The sequence below is a fragment of the Urocitellus parryii genome, chromosome 1 (assembly GCF_045843805.1).
Source record: "Urocitellus parryii isolate mUroPar1 chromosome 1, mUroPar1.hap1, whole genome shotgun sequence".
Taxonomy (NCBI): Eukaryota; Metazoa; Chordata; class Mammalia; order Rodentia; family Sciuridae; genus Urocitellus; species Urocitellus parryii.
This window is the reverse complement of record NC_135531.1, coordinates 104140874-104152521: the sequence shown is the minus strand read 5'-3', so window position 1 is coordinate 104152521 and position 11648 is coordinate 104140874. Positions and strand designations below refer to the sequence as shown.

Here is an 11648-nt window from a genome sequence, read left to right as displayed (position 1 = left end):
CTCTCTCCTTTCCATGGAGATCTGGAAGCCCCAGCCCCCTCATCGCTGGTTTGTTCATCTGGCAGCCATTGCCCATCCTGGAACTACTGGGAAGGGGAGCTTTTAGCCACAAGTCATCTCATTAGCCAACAAAAAGACTTACCACTCTAGAGGGTCCAAGGCTCTTAGGTGTTCTTCTGTCAGGAAGCTGGAGGGAGACCAAGTCTGCACGAGCCACAGATAGGAGGCAGTAAGGCCCTGCGGGCTCTGTTGACTCTGCCTAGGCCACTTCCCAGCCCTCACATCCTTTTCCTCTCCCTCCAGAGGCTCCATTCTCCTGCATTTGAATCCCACAATTTGAGCATCAGGAAGCAGAAGGGGAGAGTGGTCAAGAGTGTGGGTTCCATCACTTTCCAGACTTAAACCACAGGCAAACACCTGGCCTCTGCAAGTCTTGGGGTCCTCACCTGAAAAGTCTCGGGGTCCCAACAGGGGAATGATTAGCACAGTGCCTGGCACAGAGGCTTCATAAGTGGTGGCAAGCATTTGTTGCCAGGGTCTTAACAACACCGACTCTCAGATGGAGCAGAGGGGACACCAAGTCCAACCTTCCTTCCCCATTTTGAAAGGACATAACTGAGGCCAGAGAGAATTTGTTTAAGCTCATCGAAGATACACAGCCCCTTCCTGCACCCACTTATGCATGACGGAGAGGGGAGTCAGATATAGCCATTTTCTGCTTCAAAGTGATTTCCTGTCTAGGCAGTGAACACATTTGTCTGTTTCTGGAAACATCCTAAGAGCCTTATGAATCCAAAAGTCTGCCCAGAAACAAGTGATGAGGGCCCTGGGCAGCCAATGGGATTGCGCTGGCCTTTCTACCTGCCTGGGGACTCCCCCTTCTCATCCTGGCCCTCAAAAGGCAGCTTGGCCTGAGTGGGGTATTTCCAGCTTTGTGGCTTTCACTTCCACATCTACCAGGTGGGAGGAGTGAACTCCTCTGGACGAATCAGATTCCTCTCAGCACTAACTTCAAGAGGTGAGCCAGGGACTCAGGGTCCCAGATACTCAGCAGCAGCAGCAGCAGCAAGCAGCAGCAGCAGCAAGAGCTGAGCAAAAGACCAGAGGCCAGAGCCATGGAAGACCAGCGCGACCTCATCTCTAACCACGAGCAGCTGCCCATACTGGGCCAGCGCCCCAGAGAGCAGGAGAGGTATGTGTAAGGATCAGACCACGCAAACCCTGGGCCACACAGATATGTGCAGGTGCCCAGAAGGAGCATGCACCAAGAGTTGCAGGGAGGCGTCATGGACGCAATGACTTGAACACTTTCTGAGTGCTTTTGAGCAAGTCTTTGGCCAGTTCTGGGTTTTTGATTTCCCCTTCTGTAAAGTGAGGGGTTTTGTTTGTTAGTTTGTTAGTTTTTTGGTACTGGGGATTGAACTCAAGAGCACTCAACCACTGAGCCACATCCCCAGCCCTATTTTGTATTTCATTTAGAGACAGGTCTCATGGAGTTGCTTAGTGCCTCACTTTTGCTGAGGTTGGCTTTGAACTCATGATCCTCCTGCTTCAGCCTCCTGAGCCACTGGAATTACAGGTGTGCGTCATCATGCCTGGCTGAGGGGTTCTTTTAGAGCAGGGTTTGTTACTGTCATTGTGTGATGCACAAAATCAGAAGACTGCCTAGGTTCTTTCTCTAGAGTTCCATACGATATCGGGGGATTCGCAGACCTGCCTTAAGCTGGGCCATGAATCCTGGGTTAGAAAACTTGGACCAGATTTTGAAAATGTTCTGGATCCCAGTAGAGAAACAGAGTTTCTAAAAGAGGATGGTAGAAGCAGCTCCTGGTTGAGGAGTTTCCTGGTTACCATCAGTGGGCATAGGGGTCTGTATCAAGGGAATGAGACTTGCAGGTGTCTGTAGGGGACCCAGAGATGTCTGCTGTTGCAGCAGTGATTCCAAGTGGAGGGAAGAGTGCCAGATAGGTTTCTGAGGGGCCCCAGGTTTGACGTGCGTCATACCTCGTCCATGCCTTCTCCCTTATAGCAAGAGCCAGCACAGCCATTCCAGGTCCCTCTCCTGGACCAGAAATGGCCTCCCCCATGTACCCTCCCTCATCCTCTCCCCCCAAAAAACAAAAGGGGTTAGAATGTAGCACCCTAATGCTCCTGCTTCTCCCATCAGCAAAAATGTAATTTGCTCTCTATGGGGACTTACTTACAGCTACCTTGACGTCAGCTGTTGCTGGCAGAAAGGGTCTTGGGAGAAACACTAGAGAGTTGTCATGAGGAACTGTGTTCTGAGGAAAAGGTAACCAGATACAGACCATTAGAGCAGCAGCCTGTGAAAATCCCAGGGCGTCCCACGGCAAGGAGTTCCCCCCTTCACTGAGGGCTGAATTTTGTTCAGGGTTCTGCTATTGTTATGTGTGACCTCAGGTAAATCACTGCTTCCCTCTGGGTCTCAATAATAATAGACAATAGCCATGATACCAGTTCCCCTCCACCGGTCCTCGCCACTGTTCTTTGTTACTATGACTGTTTGCCAGATACAAAACTAACCGCTTATTTCTCACAGTTGGAGTTCCCTATGAGTCGGGTATATTTCTTTTTTTTTCTTTTCGTGGTGCTGTGGATTGAACCCAGGGCCTTGTGCATGCGAGGCAAGCACTCTGAGCTATATCCCTAGCCCTCTGGAATATTTCTTTCCCCCGATTTTCACAAAAGAAAATTGTGTCTCTTATTGGTAAGTCACGTAGCCAAGTTCTCACAGCAGCTGAGTGTTAAAGACAGAATTTAAACTAGGACTAGTCTGATTTCAGTTTAAAAAAAAATTTTTTTTTTTAGTTGTAGATGGACACAATGCCTTTGTTTTATTTATTTTGGTGTTGTGCCGAGGATTGAACCTGGTACCTCACATGTGCTAGGCTAAGCTACAACCCCACTGAGCTACATCCCTAGCCCCTGATTTCAGTTTGAGCCCATTCTTCTTTCTGGCCCCTTCTACAAGCAGGATTTGCGAGGAGAGAGAGGTGGGCCTCTGAACTCAGGCTCATCGAATCCTTGTCTGGTTTTCACTTTAGTTTGGTTACTGCTTCTTTGAAGCTGGCCATTCCAGACAGGACCCTGATTCCTACCCTTGTGTGAACACTTCTGCCTGGCAACATCCGCAACACGATTCCTGCTAGTTCTGGTTGGCTCCTGAAGTCAGCTAATTACTTTTTTTTTTATTCTTCAAGGAGGCAGTGCAAAGGAGGAAGTAAAAAGAGGGGGTGACAAAAGAGTTGGCCCTATACCAGAACCAGGGGACAGGCCTTCAAGAGGCATAAGGAGGAAGGAAGTCAAATACTAAAGTTAACTATTAACTCCCTTGAGATTAGTGTATTTATTTATAGAGAGCTAACAATGTGCTAGGCAAAGAGCAAGAATTTTACCCTCATCACTATTATGTATGTGTTGCTGGGAATTGAACCCAGAGTCTCACAGACTGCAGTCAAACACTACCACTGAGCCACACCCCAGCCCTAATCTCATCACCTTATTTAACATAACATTTTGTCAGGGGTTCTGGGGATTGAGCCCAAGGGCTCTTTATCACAGAGCTACATCCTCAGTCCTTTTCTTTCTTCTTTTTTTTTTTTCATGTTGAGACAGGGTCTCACTAAGTTGCTAAGGCTAGCTTTGAACTTGTGATCCTCCTGCTTCGGCCTACTGAATCACTGAGATTAACACATGCATCTGGTTTGACACAACACTTTGAGGCAATGCTCTTATTTAATTTTACTCATGCAGAGGGGTTAAGTGACCTGCCCACGACCAGAGCTGTGAGTGACAGAGCTGGGATTCTAATTCAATTACATGGTCTTATATTCAATATGAATCTCAATTCTTAGGTCTTCTGAGAAGCTGAGATCCAGAAAGGAGAAGGGATAGGACTTCCTCAAACTCATATGGTGGGAGGTAGAGTTGGGATTAGAATAAGGTGTGGGATTGAAAAGGGGTTCGGGGTGCTGGGCAAGGTGGCACATGCCTGTAATTCCCAGCAGCTCAGGAGGCTGAGGCAGGAGGATCTCAATTTCAAAACTAGCCTCAGTAAATTAGCGAAGCCCTAAGCAACTCAGTGAGATTCTGTCTCAAAAAAAAAAAAAAAAAAAAGGGCTGGGGATGTGGTGATGTGGCTCAATGGTTAAGTGCCCCTGGGTTCAATCCCCAGTACAAAAAAGGGGGGTGGGTTTTGGGTGCTCTGGGTAATGATAAGAAGATAATGAGGGGCTGGGGCTGGGGCTGGGGCTGAGTGTCAGAGCTCTTGTCTAGCATGGGTGAGGCACTGGGTTTGATCCTTAGCATATATAGATCCGTATATAAAAATAAGCAAATAAAATAAAAGCATGCTGTCCACCTACAACTACAAAATAAAAACAAACAAACAAAAAAATAAAATAAAAGAAGAAGAAGAAGAAGGTAATGAGCCAGGCATGGTGGCTCATGCCTGTATTTCCAGCTGCTTGGACAGCTATGGGCGGAAGGATTTCAAGTTCGAGGTCAGCCTCAGCAATTTAGTGAAACGCTATCTCAAAATAAAAATGAAAAGGGCTTGGGAAGTGATTCAGTGGTAGAGTGCCCCTGAATTCAATCCCAAGTACTGCTAAATAAATAAGTAAATGAATAAATAAAAAATAAAGTTAAAAAAAAAGAATAAATAATGCAGCTGGAGCTTGGACCCAGGCAAGAGTGAGGACGGGGAACTTTTCACTGTCTTTGGAGCCCAGTCCAGACCTTCCTTGGGAAGGTCACTAAGTGGATTTTGTTTCCCCCTCCTATTTGGTTTCTTCCTTTCTCCCCATAGAGTTTTCGCTTTTTCCTTCTAGAATAACTCTTCCCTTGGGCTGACTCTTGGCTTTGAAAGCAGAGAGCTGGCAAACAGAGAGCCAATGAGAATGAGCTATGCCTGTGATGTCATGAGTTACTAGGCAGAAGGGTCTCCTGGCGTTTCCTAAACCATCCTTGCCAGGGGTTGGAATGAGCCGGGTGCAGACTCATCCTGACATTTCCAGTGGGCTGTCTTCGTCTATTTTGCCGCTATAACAGAATATCATGGATTGAATAATTCATTAAAAAAAAAGAAAGAAAAACAGATTTATTTCCCACAATTCTGGAGGCTGGAAGTCCAAGATCAAGGTGCTGCAATCTGGTGACGACATCCTTGTTGCATCTTCACATAGCAGTAGGCGGAAGGGCAAGAGAACACAAGTCTCTCTGTCAAGTCCTCTTACAAGGGCCCTAATCCCATTCACCCGCCAACACCAGCACACTCGAAAATCTGAATTCAGATGGCACCCATCAAACCACAGCAGAGTCCGGGTAGTCGCTCTCCACCCAGGGGTGGGTGCAGCTCTGAGTATAGGCCAGGAACTCTCAGGGTCTTAGAAACAGGATCCTTATATCCCCCATGCACTTACACCCCAAAACTGCATCCAAGACCCACAACTGCAAGGGCTCCCTGAGGTATGAGGGTCTGGCCACACCTCATTGTGCAATGGCCAGTCCAGAGGGTGTGAGAAATTCACCCAGGTCACACAGGCTCAGGCACCCACTCTGTCACCCCTCTCCCCAGCTGGGTATTACCATGAGATACTTACTGGTCACAGACAGATCTTGTTTCAAAGAAGAAAACCAAATCCTGGAATTGCTGAGGTGAGGAGTACCCATGTGACAGATGAGGGCTTTGAGACTCAGAGACTGGTGGGGATGTGCCAAAGTGGGCAGAGGATGTGTCCCTGGAGTGGGTGATGCCTGGCCATGCTCTAGTGTGACATTGATCAGTGCTCCCCGTACCCTAAATGTCAAGGCCACACTTCTGCTTTCCACGTGGGCCACATTCTCTGCGGTCCCAGTCCCATTACCTTCCATTTTCTCCTTAAATATGACTTCACTGGGGAAGCATACCCTCTTCCCCTTACACGGTAAATGCACATATCTTTTTCTTTCTTTCTTTTTTTTTTTTTTTTTTGGTCAGTTACAAAATAATAGAACAAAATCCTTTCCTCTTGAGGGCAGCCCTGTTTTGTTTGTCCCATGGCAGAGGGAACATGGGGAGGTACTCTGCTCCAACCTGTCACCGAACACGTGGGACACCACGATCCAGAAAGGACAAGAAACTTGTCTCTTGGCTCTTTTCCACTTGACCAAGGCTGGGGTCAGCTCCTAGGGGAACCATGGTTGGAAGGAGGCTGTGGATGTCTCCAAGTTGCATCTCCGTAACCAGCGTATAATGTGGATGGGTGGGTGGCTTAGGGGCCGATGGGTGTTGTCGGTCCCCTCCCACCCCGCCACTGGGGCAGCTCTCTGGAGTCTCCTCTAACCCATCCCCTTGTCCCTCCCCACAGCAAATGCAGCCGTGGAACCCTGTACACAGGCTTCTCCATCCTGGTGGCTTTGCTCCTGGCCGGCCAGGCCACCACTGCCTACTTCCTGTACCAGCAGCAGGGCCGGCTGGACAAGCTGACGGTCACCTCACAGAACCTACAGCTGGAGAACCTGCGCATGAAGCTTCCCAAGCGTGCGTGCCCCTCCTCCACCCTGCCCTCCCACCTCCCCCCATTCCTGCACCCCGCTGGACCCACTGTCCTTCCCTGAGTGCCCTCCTCTCTGGGCACTGGGCCCACACTCATGCTGCCTGCTTTCCCCACAGCTCCCAAGCCTGTGAGCCAGCTGCGGATGGCCACTCCCCTGCTCATGCAGGCACTGCCCATGGAAGGCCTGCACCAGGGGGTAAGGACAGCCCACGGTGGTGGGAGGGAAATGTGATCTAGGGACAGGTGCCAAGGAGAGGGGCAGGTAGAAGGGACCAGAAAAGGCCCAGTGGGGAGTGTCCTGACTGTGGGAGCAGGAGGCTGCCTCAGGAAGGGGCTCCCCATGGAGGTGGGGCAAGAGTCTTGGGGCCATGCCGGGAGGAGGCCCGCCCCTCCCCTTCTCTTGATATTATGTATGGATTGAAGGTTTCTGTTCACAAAACTGCTCTTGGTAAGGCCTTGCGCAGGGAAGCTTATGCCAGCTGTGACCAATGAAGACCCTGAGGCTGGAGACTCAAGTGACACAACAGCTTTCCTGTGGCAGGGACAGGCCTGCTGAGTGCCTGGAATTTGACTCTTCCCCAGACCCTGGCTGCTGGCTCCTGCAGCAGGTCCCCACTTTCAGGGCCACAGCGGGTGAGTGACCCTCTGTTTCCTCCCTCCACAGCCCAAGCAGAATGCCACCAAGTACGGCAACATGACGCAGGACCACGTGATGCACCTGCTCCTGGTGAGTGCGAGGGGCCTGGCAGCCCATGCCCACAGGAGCTCGAGCCCACACCTCACTGTAAACTCCCATGCTCACTGAAGGAACCCAAGGGGGCCCTTAAATGACGTGTAGTTCATCCTGCCCTCATCTGTGAGATGCAGAAAAGGGCCAAAAGCTCTGAAGTGACTTGCTCCAGCTATTTTTTCCTTTCATTTTTTTTTTCCAAAATTCCTATCTTCTGTGCAAGACTCAGGCCACAGTAGGAGCTCCCAAGCTCCCAAGGCCAAAGGGATCGTAGGCAAGTGGGTGATCCCAGGCAAGTGACAAGGTTACAAGGCAAGTATAGGTGGCTTTCAAGTAACAGGCAGAGGACCCAACTAAGCTGGGGATGGTCAGTCTTCCTGGAGAAGGTAAGACCTCGAACACAAGTAGGTGTCTATAGGGACAAGACTAGGGGTGGGTATTGGTAGAGCTGGTCTGGAACCTGAAGCCTGACTCCCAGCCCTGGGCCCTTGTAGTGACAAGGTGAACAGCCCTTACTTCCTCCCCTTCCATATGGCTGGGGTCCAGGGGCCAGGCTTAGTGCAGCTCAGGTCCACATCTCAGAATGGAAGACAAGGGGAACATGGGCTGCACATTTTCACCTTGCCTGACAGGGAGCTTTTTAACCTTCCTTCTTGCCTTGCCACTCTGCAGAAATCCAATCCCCTGAAGGTGTACCCACAACTGAAGGGGAGCTTCCCAGAGAACCTGAAACACCTCAAGAGCACCATGGACAACCTGGACTGGAAGGTCAGTAGTTTCCCTGCACTGAAGCCCTTTTTTCTGGTGTCTCTGGTAGAGTTGGAAGAGGTGGGGTGGGGAGGGCTGGGCTAGGAGAGCCATTCTCTGGAAGCTGCTCTGGGTCCATGAACACTCACAAAGCCCAGAAAGCTGGAGAATGCGTAGAGTTGAGGAATCCACTGGTCTTTAACTGGATCCTGGTATCAGGGCCCTGTATGATCCTCCATGTTTCTGTTCCCAGGCAGGGTAGCAGTTTGGTGATGTCTACTGAATGTGACCTCTGACCTCTAACCTCTACCCACATTAGGTCTTCGAGAACTGGCTGCACCAGTGGCTCCTGTTTGAAATGAGCAAGAACTCCCTGGAGGAGAAGCCCACTGAGGCCCCAACAAGAGGTACAGGGAGTAGGAACTTTGGGGTGCCAGGGATCTGGGGCTCCCTCAGGGCTCTCTGGAAAGAGAGGGCCTGTAGCACTTGCCAACTCCATGATCATGTGTCACTCTCCCGCCTCTCACCACCTCTCCTGCCTGTTTCTCTCTGGGCTTGGCTGCCCTGGACCCTCTTGTCTGGTCTGTGCTTTCACACCGTTAACTGCTCTTGGGGTCCAAAGGCCTCCTGTCATGACATCACCTCCGTCACAGAAGACGACACTGCCCAAGAGGGCCTGGGGCAAACCCAACATCAAACATACCAGGCAGGAACCCCAGTATGACACCATTTTTTTTTTTTTTTGCCTGACGCCTTTATGAGTGCTACAATCTCACCCTCGTGCTGTCTCTTCCTTCTGGGCTTCCATGTCGTTAAGCACCCCCAACAAAGGGCAACCTCACTTGTATTTGGGTACTCCAGTAACCGAAGGCTGATTTCTGCTTTCCTCTTGAAATCACAATCATGGGTCAATTCCAAACTTTACGGCTTTGGCTGTCAGAAGGGGTCATCCAGTTCTGGGGTGAACGACACACAACCACCCACTTCCTCTTTGATCTTGGACTTGTTGGTCTAGGCCTTGGGCCTCAGTTTTCGCTCCTATGCAGTGAGTGGAGGAAGCAGGGACATGAGGGCGCAAGGCATTAGGCCCACGGCAGGGTGTGCAAGTCCGGCTCTGCCGAGACCCCAGCCCAGAGCTTGCTCACTCACTGTCTTCATCACACCTGTCGCTTCAGTATTGACCAAATGCCAGGAAGAGGTCAGCCACATCCCTGCTGTCCACCCGGGCGCATTCCGTCCCAAGTGTGATGAGAACGGTAACTATATGCCGCTCCAGTGCCATGGGAGCATCGGCTACTGCTGGTGCGTCTTCCCCAACGGCACTGAGGTCCCTCACACCAGGAGCCGCGGGCGCCATGACTGCAGTGGTAAGCAGGGGCCACCATGCCAGCAGTGTGAAGGACTAGCAAGGATTAGGAAAGCCAAGGGGCAAGAGGTCCCTCCTGGCACATGGGACCAGGACATGGGATGGCAGCTCTTGGGGACAGCCACTGGCAGCCACACATCTAGCCCTTGATCCATCCACCCATCTGGGCACTCCTCTTCTGTCTGTCCCTTTGTCACTTGTCTCCTCTGACATCCACACATCTGTCCATGCGCTGTCCTCCTGCATCCAGGAGTCCTATGGACTCCCACTGTGTCGCGCCACCCCTTCCTGGGCTTTCACTCAGCGCCCCCCCCACCATCGTGGAGCCTGCTCCACCTCCAGGGAAGGTCTTCAGGCACTTTGCCCAGAGGTGGGGTGGCTGGCATTACAGGGAACAAACCATCTGATGCTCCCAACAGAGCCACTGGAACTGGAGGATGTGTCTTCTGGACTGGGTGTGACTAAGCAGGACCTGGGCCAAGGTGAGAGCCCTGTGCAAGGGGACCTGGTCCCATAGCTCATTCCCAGAGGATTCTGAGTTATTCTGATAGCCTGGGATGACCCTTTCCCAACTGAGGAACAGAGCTGGGGGCTGCTGGGGGCGAGGGACAGGAGTCTCTGATGGGCAGGGCTTGTACCTCAGCAGGGGGCAGCGGAGGGTGGAGTCTTTGACTACTCTGAAGCCTCAGGATGCGGGGGAAGGGCAGGGACAACAAAGAGGGGACCAGCCTCACTCTGATGCTCCTTTCCATAGTCATCATGTGAAAACAAGAAGCCGTCTCCAGCACCAGCCAGCTCTGTGTGGTCACAGCTTTCCTGCTCCTCCGTACCTCCAGCCTTCCCCAGTCCCCCCAAACTCCATTCTCTCATACCCTACACCTCGTCCCATGAGATTCTGGCGACTGGCTCTCCATCATCCTGGAGCATGACAGATCAAAATAGCACAGATGACACAACAGGGCCCTGCTGCCCAACTCCTAGCCATCAGCAGGGAAGCAAAACTGGGAGGTGGACCCCAACTATGAGAACCCCCATTTCCAACATCATAGTAGTCATCAACATGGGGCTCAGAGATCTAGGCCCACAGACGGGGAATGGAACACCTCACCCCCAAGCTCTAGGATGAACATATTCGTTGTCCTCTCCCCTTCTGCCCCCTTTTTTTAATCAATCCCCAAAGAACCCAGCCTCACCCACCAACTAGCCCTCCTCACTTATGCCAACCCAACTCTGCTGCTCAGCCAAGCTTGTCATCAGCCTTAGGCCCATGGATCACGTAAGAATAAAAGGTAGTTAAGTAGAACATTCTGGCTCCCGGCTTTTTTGTTGGAATCCAATTAATTTACCATAAGGAGGTCAGCGAAGACCTAAATACAGTCATCTAGGTGTGAGAACGCAGCCTAAAGTACCAAAGCACTGAGGCTGGTGATCTAGGGATTACGTCTTTGAACAGAGACACACATGGACATGTGAAGACTCTTCACTTCCAAAACAAGTTCGTTCTTTTTGTGCAGTGCTGGAAACTGAGCCCAGGACTTTGTGCATGCTAGGCGAGCGCTCTACTGCTAAGCTACATCCCCAGCCCAAAGAGATTTTTGCATACAGTTTTTTAAGCACAAACTCCTCTTGGTTCAGCTTCCATTTCCCCATGTCCCCAATTTCATTTCTATACTAAGAACAGCACAAGTATGATGACAGATGGCAACCAACACAGGGCCTCAGTGTCAGGAATGGACAGGAAGGGGGGGGGGGCTGTGAAGAATGGGGTGCCCAGGCTGAACTAACTGGGCCGAACACTACTCAGCTCCAGCTACTTATTACCAAGAGAAGGCCCAGGACACCTGTGGCTAGGTTTGTTGACATTTAAGTTGAAGAAGAATCAGACATCAATTAGTAAAATCATTCTATACCCTTAAGATTAAAGATTTCCATGGAGGGCTGGAGTTGTGGCTCAGCAGTAGAGGGCTCATCTAGCATGTGCAAGGTGCTGGGTTTGGTTCTCAGCACCATATAAAAATAAGTAAATAAAATAAAGGTATTATGTCCAACTACAACTAAAAATAATAATAAAAATTTACAAATCTACTTAAATAAAAAGGGCCGGGAATATGGCTTAGTGTACCACTAAGCACTGTACCAGTGCTTGCGTAGCACACATGAGGCAAGCTATCCTTTGTCTCACTAAAAAACAAAACAAAAAGAATTGTGGGCCAATGTGCCCAAGGACAAAGCTTTCCTGCAGTCTGAT

At 50.6% G+C, this 11648-nt stretch overlaps 1 protein-coding gene across 2 annotated transcripts; it reads left to right on the top strand.

Moving 5' to 3' along the window:
* The first annotated feature begins 912 nt into the window (after positions 1-912).
* Cd74 (CD74 molecule) lies at positions 913-10703 on the top strand. 2 transcript variants are annotated; one of them, XM_026414652.2, is made up of 9 exons: positions 913-1192; positions 6369-6541; positions 6674-6753; positions 7222-7284; positions 7960-8055; positions 8354-8441; positions 9210-9401; positions 9820-9882; positions 10155-10703. In XM_026414652.2, the coding sequence occupies exons 1-9, from the start codon at positions 1116-1118 to the stop codon at positions 10163-10165; spliced, it is 843 nt and encodes a 280-aa protein (XP_026270437.1). In that variant the 5' UTR covers positions 913-1115; the 3' UTR covers positions 10166-10703. The 2 variants fall into 2 exon arrangements, with proteins under 2 accessions (XP_026270437.1, XP_026270438.1); XM_026414653.2 differs by lacking the exon at positions 9210-9401 and having other exon boundaries at positions 916-1192.
* The last annotated feature ends 945 nt before the right edge of the window (positions 10704-11648 follow it).

What these genes read in the sequence shown, in the direction of transcription:
- Cd74 (XM_026414652.2), top strand. Translation starts at nt 1,116, where the DNA reads ATGGAAGACCAGCGCGACCTCATCTCTAACCACGAGCAGCTGCCCATA. An exon ending in ACGTGATGCACCTGCTCCTG is followed by an intron (nt 7,285 to 7,959) that starts GTGAGTGCGAGG and finishes GCCACTCTGCAG; the next exon opens with AAATCCAATCCCCTGAAGGT. An exon ending in CACTGAGGCCCCAACAAGAG is followed by an intron (nt 8,442 to 9,209) that starts GTACAGGGAGTA and finishes CTGTCGCTTCAG; the next exon opens with TATTGACCAAATGCCAGGAA.